The 11,251-nt window shown below is 33.4% G+C and overlaps 1 protein-coding gene across 1 annotated transcript; it reads left to right on the top strand.

Moving 5' to 3' along the window:
* The first annotated feature begins 3,534 nt into the window (after positions 1–3,534).
* LOC141641715 (uncharacterized) lies at positions 3,535–4,872 on the top strand. Its single transcript, XM_074450367.1, has one exon. The coding sequence runs from the start codon at positions 3,535–3,537 to the stop codon at positions 4,870–4,872; it is 1,338 nt and encodes a 445-aa protein (XP_074306468.1).
* The last annotated feature ends 6,379 nt before the right edge of the window (positions 4,873–11,251 follow it).

The following is an 11,251-nucleotide window of genomic DNA, read 5'->3' as shown; positions in this document are numbered from 1 at the left end:
TCTGAATACGTACTTTTGTATGTTATTAATACAAACTACAAATGCATGAGACCATAAGTAGGAGAAAAATAAAAATGGTAACTTGACCTATTATAAATGTCTGTTTTATGTTTGATAATTGTAGTCTACCTATATTACGATAATTTTAGGGACGTGCTAAATCCCGCACATCTTTTTACTCAATCCTACACACTTTTCCCCCTTATTCCAAATGTACCCTTCTCATTTCTCACCCTACCAAAGTAAAAACAAAAGAGAGAAGCTCAGAGAAATTAAAACCCCTAAAAATCAATACACAGGCACCTTCCCACCACTCTCCCTGTTCCGCCATCCTCCCCCACCACTCTCCCAGCGCCGGCGACCACCCCACCACAGACCCATTCACGTGATGGCGATCTCCCCTCCACATACCCTTCGCCGCGCCGACTCGTATGCCTGTAAACCCTACCCAAAACCCTAAACCCCGACAAACCTTCGATCCCGCACCACCCTCCCATGCCGTCGACCACCTGTCCCCACCCGTTTCCACGGGCCTACCATCCCTCCACACCACCGTACTCGCACCGACCACCACTACAAACCCCCGTACCCGCGTCGATTACCCTCCCCGAAGCCAACTACCCAACCCCCGCCTACAACCTACAACCACCGTCTCACTCTTCGACACGCGCCTGACACTAGCACTCGCCACCGCCTCCTCCGACCACCCTTCTCCGGTCTGACGTCCTCACAACCACCCGTTCAACAAACAAACTCAATCCAAAACTTAATTGTTAAAAAACTCTCTTTAATTAAAAAAACATCCAGTAAATCGATTAAAAGACGGGTCTTACGACGAATTTACATCCGATATATACGAATTACATACACAATTATCGAACATGACGAACAATTAAGAGATTGGTTAGAGGGTTAGAGAGAGAAATCTTTTTTAATTCTTGTTTTTTTTGAGAAGGGCAATTATGGAATATTAAGATAATATGTGCAGGATTTAGTAAACTAGCGTGCGGGATTTAGCAATTGCGTAATTTTATTAAAATAGATTTGATCTACTTATATTAGGATAATTATTTTAAATTTTGTTTTAAATATTAAGAAAATCTACTTTTATTAGGATAAATTTAGTAAATTTATTTCGAAATCTACTCTTGTTACGATTTCTAAAAAAGTTGGACTCTCTAATATCGCTTGAAAAGTTTCTGCTTTATATATATGTATTGATTTTCCATTTAATTACTCTTAATATGTATATTTATGACACATTTTAGAAAAACTGTTTTATTAATGAGTATAATTTTGTGAGTATCAAGTACAAAATGTATATTGGATTTAACTTGATTCTTGATAGTTAATCACTACGCGACATTTGGTTCAAAAGGTCCGCATGTAATGAGATATCATGTGGGAATGAATCCCTGTATATTGGGGTGTTTGGTTCACCCATATTAGGTATAAGGTATGAGTTTGGAATGAGCTAAACTCATACCTTGTGTTTGTTTCATGTTTTTTCTATTTTGCTACCCATACCTCAAACCCATAAGGTATGGGTTTCTCATACCCAATGGAGGAGGTGGGTATGAGAATGATACCTTTGGGTATCAAATAAAAGAAGAGAATTAAAAAAGAAAAATATTTTGCAATGATCTATATTTTTTAAATATCCTAAAATTATATTGTTTCTAAGACTTTTTTTCGGGAAAAATACAAACATTGATTTTTTTTCCTTACATTTTTAGTATATTTAAGAACAAAAATATTATGATATTTAAAAAAAGTAACATGTGTACAAAAAATATATAAAATTTTAACTAATTAATACATGAAAATTAGTAAATAGCACAAAATTTTATAAATAAAATAAACAGACAACAAGATTTGATTCCTCATTCCAGTCTCCAAACCTGAACCAAACACAAGGTATGAGGAATCGAGTTCCAAACCCATACCACCCTGCTATGATTCCTGATTCCATACCGATACCTTTACGCGAACCAAACGCTCCCTAATTTTTGTTTGGTTCACTCTAAAATTGACATAGGGGAAAATGGAAATCAAAACTTCAGGGGAAGATGGGTATGAGATTTTAAGGGATTGAGTTAAAATTAGAATCCGTTAAGTTTCAAACTCCATTCTAAAATTACCCAACTAGGGATGTCAATTGTGGCCTAAATGGATTCGAAACCGAATCGACCCGAAGGAAAAAATTTGATCCATACCCAACCTTTGAAATAGCAAATCCACTATTGGAAATGAATATCCAAATCCACTATTGGAAAACTCCAACCAAATCTAAAACGATCCATTCTATTCAAATCAATCCATCAAATATTTTTGAGAATTTAGACTTTATTGAACTTGAAATTTCAACTTTGCCATGTGACATGATGTTTTGTACTCTTAAATCAAATTACAATAGGTTTTGGATTATGTGGTGGATCGTTTATGAATTTGGAGCGGGTACGGTTTTCAAAAAAAGAATAATTGATCGGGTTTGGATTTTAAAGTTTTCAATATGATTTAGGTTTGAATATGAATTGGTGATCCAATAAATAAGAGGATCGATTTGGAACTCGCAAAACCTGAACCTAACCAACCTATTGTCATACATTAGAATAGATCAAATTCGTTCTATTTCATTTGAACTCCCCTGATCGGTCTAATTTCGTTCAACATGTAGTTATGTACGGAATACCTACTTTGTGTTGAGTTCCCAGCAGCCGACTTACAGAACAAGTGAGATAGATAAGCCCACAAAACAAGTGAGATTTTATCCTAAAACCGTCCCCACTAAACTAAAAGAATAAGAAAACTCAATGTTTTTCCCGCCTAAATGCATTCTCTTATAAGTGGGCCTATATTTTTTTTGTCATCTTAATTCACTACAATTCAATACATTAGTGGGCCAATGAAAAATTCAACGTGTAAGTATAATTTTTTCTGTAAAACAAGAAACTCGGTGGGCCCCAAACATTGATATTTTATATTAATACTACCTTATTTAATAATAATAGAATTTTCATAACTATAGGCGCAATCTTTGCCATAAATAAAATATTCAGTATCCTACATTTCTATACACAGAAAAGTTCTGACTCCAAACATTATAGTGTAAAGTATAATATAGATTATAGAGTATAATTAATACAAATAAAATCTCCAAAATCTTATGATGTAAATAAATTTTGATGTATAAATAAATTTTGTCATTTTAAATAACGTACAAAAATTAGTTATGATGAGTTGCGGTCTATAGTCTCGAAATTTTGGTGGGGATCGAATAATGGGAAGCGGAAAATTTCATGGGTGGCATGGGACACTATGTGTCGATCTAAAAGCCGAGGAGGATTGGGTTTTCGAGATTTTATGTTGTTTAATAAGACCCTTCTAGCTAAACAGAGCTGGCGCATGATTTGTGAGGACGGAATTCTTATGGTGATGATAATGAAAGCCAAATATTTCCCAAATTGTTCGTTTATGGAAGCAAACTTGGGCACGAATCCCAGCTACACTTGGAGGAGCATACATGAGACGAAGATGGTGATGGCTCTGGGTATTAGGAGGCATTTGGGAAACGGTCTAAACACGGGTGTGTGGGTGGACCCATGGATTCCAGGTAGGAGCTCAAAGAGGGTACTTTCCCCAAGGCGAGATTTTGACATAAACATGAAGGTGGTTGATTTGTTCGTAGAGGATGAGGTGCGATGGGATAGGGAAAAGGTTAGAGCGATGTTTCTTCCGTTTGAAGCTGATCGTATTCTAAATATTCGCTTGAGTGAAGAGCCGACTGAAGATGGATGGTGCTGGGACAATGAGAGGGACGGGTCTTATATGGTAAAGTCGGGTTATCGACTGCTTTGTGAGGAGGGAAGCACAGGTGTGGAACAGACCGACTTTAGCCAAGAGCGATGGCTATGGAATGCGGTATGGAGTGCCCCTGTTTTACCAAGGATCAAGAACTTTATGTGGCAGCTCTGCCATGAAGCGATTCCGACGAAAGCTCTACTTGCTACTCGCCTTGGCAGTGAGGATGTGTCATGCCCTAGGTGCTTTGGCGATATGGAGACTTGTCTCCATGTTGTCCGAGATTGTGGGTGGGGGAATGGGGTTTGGGAGGAGATGGGTATAGAGGTGGATAGGACCTTTGGGGTTGTGCGGGTGAGGGAGTGGGTGGAAGGAATGTTGAGGGAGATGGGAGTGCAAGAAAGAAGGGTTTTTATGGTGACTTGTTGGGTGCTCTGGGAAAGGAGGAACAAAGTAGTTTTTGAAGAGGCGCGATGGGAGACGGAAAGTATTGTGCGAAGAATTCGTGAGCTAGTGTGGGAGATGGAGTCAAGCGAAGCAGGTCAAGGGGAGGAGGTGTCAACGGAAGGTGGTGGTGGGGGCTGGAGGCGGCCGGGAACGGGAGAGTGGAAGGTTAATGTGGATGCAGGGATTATGGAGGGAGTGGGTGTCGGGTTGGGGGCAGTCTGTCGAAACGAAGAGGGAAGAATTGAATGGGCAGCGACTTTTCAACAAGTGGAGGAACGGGCTGTGGATATGGCGGAAGCGGAAGCGGTCTTATTTGGGTTGCGTGAGGCAAGGAGGATGGGAATGACCAAAATCACCATCGAGAGCGACTGTCTCAGCGTTATCAGTGATCTCAAGAAGCGGAAGAATGGACGTAGCATTTTATTTTCAATTTATGAGGACATTTATAAGTTACGCTTGTTTTTTGATTCGGTAGTCTTTTTACACGTTCGTAGAAACTGTAATAGGGTTGCACATTTCCTTGCTCATTCTAGGCCTTGGAGCTTGGGTAGATGGGTCTGGACGGATAATTTCCCGACAGAGCTTGTCGATGTTGCTAGTTCGGATTTAAGTAAGATGAATTAAGCCCTTTGGGGTTTTTTATCAAAAAAAAAAAAAAAATAGCTATGACGTATAAATAAATTTTGACATTGAAATTGGGTTTGATTAAAGCTAAGTAAAAAAACCAACTGATTAGCATGTTTGGCTTTGATTCTCAAAAATGAGTTTTTGTTTTTCAAACTTAATTTTTCAAAAGCAGAAACAACAAATAGCTGCTTCTATTTTTATGAGCAAAAATATAGATTTTTAGCTTTTGAGAAATTTTGTTTAACTTTTAGAAAACAATGTGTTTGGCCAAAAAGTGTTTTTGAATCCAAAAAACACTTTTACAAACTAGGCCAAAACGTGTCAACTTCGCTTTTTTTAATCTTTCCATCTTATACAACTATACAAGCTAACATGTTTTAATGTCCAATATAAAAATGTGATATTATTATTATTATTATTTTGTGCTTTTTTATATATTCTCTTCATAAAAAGATCTAGGATGCGAAATCCATTAATTTGAAAATTTTCATGAAAAATCCAAATCACTCCAGCTAAATGGATAAAATTTAATCCAAAATATAAGAACAGAGGTAAACATTACACTTGAAGTTATGAGTCCGAGAAACATAGAATACTTTACATCAAAATTTCAAACTTCAAGTATGCCTCAAAATAAAAAGGTTCTCCAAATAGAATATAAGTTTAGCGCAAGGTTACCAGATACGTAATATGCTCGATATAAATTCGTAATACGAATTCGCGATTCGCTCTATTTAGCGTATACGATACGTTGAGTGTATTACAAATAACACAATTCACTAATACCGATCGATTCGCTTCCCCCCACTAAACTAAAAGAATAAGACTTGCTCACAATTTTCCCGCTCAATTGATTGACAAATATGATGGCCCACAATAAAATTATGACTTTTAATTTATTGACTAAAGATTACATCCACCGAATAAAATGTTACAATGAAAATAAAATATTACAATCAAATCAAATGCCAACTAAAAATAGGCTTAACACGGCCATTATTCACGCTTAATATACCCGTAGTATACTAATTTGTTTTTTTTTTTTTAAGTTGGTGGTTTTAGTTGATAAGGTTTCAATTTTATTTGCTTTTTTTTTCTCTAAAATAAATTGTCCACTTTTTTTTTTTAAATAAAAGTTAACTAATCCTTACTAATATGGGGTTGTTCTTAATAAAGGATAAGGAGTAAAAATCAATAATTCTAATTTTTTATATTAAAAAAAAGAAAAAAAATATAGGGGTAAATAGTATTTTTAATTGTTTGTAAATTGTCAGATGTGTCGTATACTGTTTATATGTGTTTCCGGGTTATAAGGTCAATATGCGATTTATAGTAACATAGTACTGACCCTATATTAGATTATGTTATTCCATCATAGTCAGCTATCATTATTTATAATATTAAAAATATGTTTACACAAAAATAACTTTATCTAAAAGTTCTTTGAATAATAAACTTTTTTTATAATATTACTAACATTATAATCAGTACATTACAACATACTATTGTAACTACAACTCATTTATATAAAAATTAAAGCTCAATTAATTTAACTCACAAATACCGTGCTTTAGCACGGGATCTCAACTAGTTTAGTAATAGGAGTAGTCTAGTAACTTATAAACATATTTGTTCACTATTAATCCACCGTATAAGATTTTTCCAAACAGCAACTCTCCTATAAGACCGTCTTATAGCATAAGACGGGTCCAATAGAGAATAAGCCCAATTAAGCGATGAAAAAGCAACATGTAATTAAATGAAAACAGTTTTGTGGAAACTTGGGAAGCAGTTAAACAGATTAGAGATGGAAGATGCCGTTATAATTTTTCATTAATATATCCATGCAACTGTTTATCTCAATTTCCTCCAACATTATCCTTCTCCCTACACCATTCTATAGCCGCGAAAGTGGTAATTAGGCCCCTTAACTCTGATCAATTGTGAAATTAGGCCACATAACTTTTATTTGGAGCAATCAAGCCCTTAAGTTTCATCAAAAGTGAAATTCAACCCCATTTTTTAAATTTACACAAGAATTTTAATTAAAAACAATTTATATTGGTATTAAATAATTTATTAAATAACTAAAAATTACTAATTGCAACTTTACGAATTTTTACATAATTTATTAATCATTGAAGAACACTTTTGCATACATATTTAGTAAATTATTTATAATTTATATAACACTAGTTTTAAACCCGTGCAATTTGCACGGGTATGTATTTGGGCCGGTATTAATATTTTTAGATGTATTTTTTTTCTTGCATTTCTATTCTACTTATCTAGTTGGTCTAAATCAGCGATCTACATAATTAATGTTTAAACTTGTTACAAATACGTGTTCACATGCAATGGTTTAAGAGAAAATAACGTAATCTACTATTGTAAATAAAATTTGCCTACATAAAAAACTTTACATCCCGATAAAAGAAATATAATTTAATAATCAACTTTAACATATGCAAATTATTCTAAAAATTGAAAAATTTCATGATAGACTACATTAGTAGTCGTGGTAGAAGTACGCATATCTGAATCACAAATTTCATGATAGACTACATTAGTAGTCGTAGTCGAGCAATATGCACTCTATTACCTAAGAGAGTACGTCTTATCACGTGTGCCCTCAGATCAGTCACAATTAGTCTCGTACCATTACACAACCCACGTGATTGATCAATATTTCGCAAAAGCATCACCATAGCACCGACCTTCAACCTCAATTGTTGATTCGGGAGTCCGACACATTTTATACTGTTGATGAATTCAGTAGAGTGAATGTCACCGTCACCTGTACCTCTGTCATCACTACACACCTCATCGGAGCTTAAATAATTTCTCTCATCCTTTTTAATAAGCGACAAAATATATTCATTTACTGATTCAACAATCTCGTGAGTATGGGCGAGGATTGCCCTTTGCTAGAGATATTCCGGATTTCACAATTGTGCAAGCAGATCCAGATAAGTGACATTTACTAATGTCTTAATAGGATTCGTACAAGGTTTTAAGTTGTGGACGGGTTTAGTGCGCGACTGATAGTAAATTTGCCATAATTTTTGCTCCAAGTAAATAAATCCTCGGATTTTTTTAAAAAATATATATATGTTAAATTTTTACAATTGTTTAATTATCGTGTTATATTTTAGAAAAATATTTATTAAAACAATTTTTAATCATTTGTGTGATAACTTTTAAAAATTTGTAAATTTAAATATTTCAACAAATGTCAACATTTATTTGTTTTTTTAGAGATAAAAAAATAAATTTTGCTTGAAACGCTTGTTGAACAGTAAATTTACTCGGTAGCGTATCATTGTCACCTACCATTTTCGGTGTGTGCGGCTGGTAGTTAAGTTGTCGAGTTTTTTTTTTACATAAGTAAATACTCCGTCATGATTTTTTTAAAGAATATATCATACTATCTAGTTAAAAAAAATTATGCATGTAATTTATTCGCATTATATGTAATTCACTCTCGTAATTAAATATAATTCCTTCTCGTAATTATGTAATTTTATTGTTATTTTTTTTTAAATTATGTAAATCAATAATTTGTAATTAGTTTCATTTATTCCGATTTGTAATTCATTCCGCTTATATGCCATTAATTTCATTTATTCGGAATGTATAAAATTATTTCATAGTATTTGTTCTAAGACGGAATTTGTCGCATGTTTGTATTGACGGATTCTGAAGAAATAAATACTTTGCACACTAACGGGTCCCACCATAACCTGAATTTCCAAAAAAAAAAAATTAAAAAAAAAAGTTGTATTAATGATGTGGCGCGTCCTGGAATCAGTATTGTCTTCTGAATTAATAAAGATAAGATTCATACATATATAATAAATTGTCTATATATTATAAAATTCAAAATAAAATAATTCTCAATATTTAATATAAATATAAAAGTTCTAAAATTATAAAAAATATATTTTATATTTGATAAATTGTATTAAAAGTGATATTAATATAAGAATTTGGTGAAAATTATGAAAATGGGGTTGAATTTCACTTTTGGTGAAACTTAAGGGGTATGATTGCTCCAAATAAAACTTATGGGGCCTAATTTCACAATTGAACAGAGTTAAGGGGCCTAATTACCACTTTCGCGATTCTATAGCTAAGTAACAAAAACGTGTGGCAGATAGTATAAGAGGAACAAATTAAGATAAATTATAGAATAAGACGGTTTTATGCTCTAAAACTGTCCTTTTATCTTAAAAACCATTCATTTACAATAATGGACTTCTCACGGTATGAGTCCGTCTTATACAATAATTACTGAACGATCATTCGATATAACCTTTGATGATTGAAAGCATTTGATTATAGTGCTTACCTAGATGCTTAAACTAACAAACAAGGTACCCAATAGTAAACTCCATAATTTTAAACAAAACTCTGTTATTTAAACTAACAACCCGGGGTTTTCTCATGAAGACTTTAAGTTGGTAAATTATGATTTGATTAGAAAACTCAATGTTTTAAGAGGAGAAAACATCTTTTTATTTTAAAATACCGATTTATAAGATGAAGAGTTGTGAATTTAACTTTAAAATTATCATTTTCATATATCAAATTTTTAAGCATAAATGGGATATATTTTCATTAAAAGTCAAGATTTAATTACAGAATGTTTTGTTTTGTGTTTGGAGTTGTTGTTTGAAAACCTAAATTTTGAGTTCAAAATCGCATAAATGAACTTTTTAATTTTTAGTTTAGTTCCCATTTTAAAACCATTAGTTTTCAAACTAAACTCAAACATTTTCAACTCCAACAATATTTTTAGCTACTAAGTCCCCTTTGTTAAGCTAAAATCAATCGGGTTCTTAGCATAAAAGGTAGGGGTTTTAAACTTTTAATAACAAAATTTAATGTTGTTAATGCCTAACCTAAACCTGAAGTTTTAAAGATAAAATATTGAGTTTCCAACTTAAAAACAGGTGCGGATATAAAATACGCATGTGAAAGAATAATACTCATTAGATTAACGTCCTTATTTTTAATATAAAAAGAACGGTTTTAAACATTAATGTCAGCAATTTTTAGAAAAGAATAACGTTGGCTAAGATGGGTCATTGTTTCCCATATTCTTTATTTAAAAATGTATCTTACTGTTGAAAATTCGAGCGACTTTACTTTTTTCTCTAGCCAACATGGAACTCGAACCCACATAATGTGTAATACACATGCTCTTCCGTTTGAGCTAGCCGGCTTTGATAAAAATACATATTCTTATATTATGGAGAAACGTTCATTAAATTTTTATAGCATATGAGTAAAAATGTTGGGAAAAAAATACTCGTAATAAATTATAAAATAATTACTAGGACCTAAAGAAAATACAAAGATGTTAAAACTATAAGAACAAATACCTATAGACAATGCAAGTTTCCTCATCCCCTTTGCAATTTGTAGTTTTGTACCATCGGTCCGAGTGCCGAGTGTTCCACGGCTCCTCTAGTAACTCAAATTTTGAAGGTGAACGTAAAAAAACAGCCATGAAAGCTTGCGAGAGGCCGAATAAGAAGTGAGAGAGGAAAGAGAAAAAGGAAGAAAATTACAAATTTGACGCCATAGACTAATCGTTGGTATTTGGCAGTTAAAATTAGTAAGATGGATTAATTGGGTTGGACTATCAATTGAGTGGTCTTATATTATAAGACCGCTTTAAAGAACAATTTGTGTTTCCAAATACATACTCCCTCCTATTTAAGATAAAATTCTCTATTTCCATTTCCGTCTATTCACAATAACTTCCCTATTTTCTTTTTTGGTAAGTGTTTGTGTGGTCCAAATTTAATTGTATGGTGGGGTAGTGTATTTGTGTGGTTCAAATTTATTTATATGGTGGGGTAGTGTGTTTTCTTATTTTTTGTGTCAAAATAAAATGGGAGGTTTATTGTGAATATAAGGGAGTACATGATACATGAGAATAGAGCATAATGCTTAGTAAGGAGTTCGAAAATAATTTGAAAATTCAAATAAAAGATTATATGGTCTAAAAGACTTGTTCAAAGTCCAAACCTTCTGCCAAAACAATGCTTTGAATCTTTTCCGATGCGATGGGTCAAGTTGGTCGTTTGGGCCAAGACAAATTCCTTTTTCCCGTAGAAGCATCCACAAGACTACAGCCGAATTCCAGTTTTTGGTCCACCCAACGTCCCAACCTAGAAAAGTCGACAGAGAAAGTGAGTGAATTGGACCATGAATCCATGATATGTCCATTCATTTTTTTTTTTCTTAGAAAACCCTAAGAGGGTATATTTCCACAAATACTACTATACAACCCGTTGTATAATAATCATTGTACAACCCTATACATTAATCCGAGCTTATGTGTAATTTTTCTGAGTTTTGTAAG

This window comes from Silene latifolia, chromosome 2 (genome assembly GCF_048544455.1).
Source record: "Silene latifolia isolate original U9 population chromosome 2, ASM4854445v1, whole genome shotgun sequence".
NCBI classification, from domain to species: domain Eukaryota; kingdom Viridiplantae; phylum Streptophyta; class Magnoliopsida; order Caryophyllales; family Caryophyllaceae; genus Silene; species Silene latifolia.
The sequence above is the reverse complement of the archived record's forward strand: the minus strand, read 5'-3'. Positions and strand labels throughout refer to the sequence as shown.

Bases quoted from the DNA above. Each gene is read 5' to 3' on its own strand.
- LOC141641715 (XM_074450367.1), top strand. From the start codon at position 3,535: ATGGTGATGGCTCTGGGTATTAGGAGGCATTTGGGAAACGGTCTAAAC.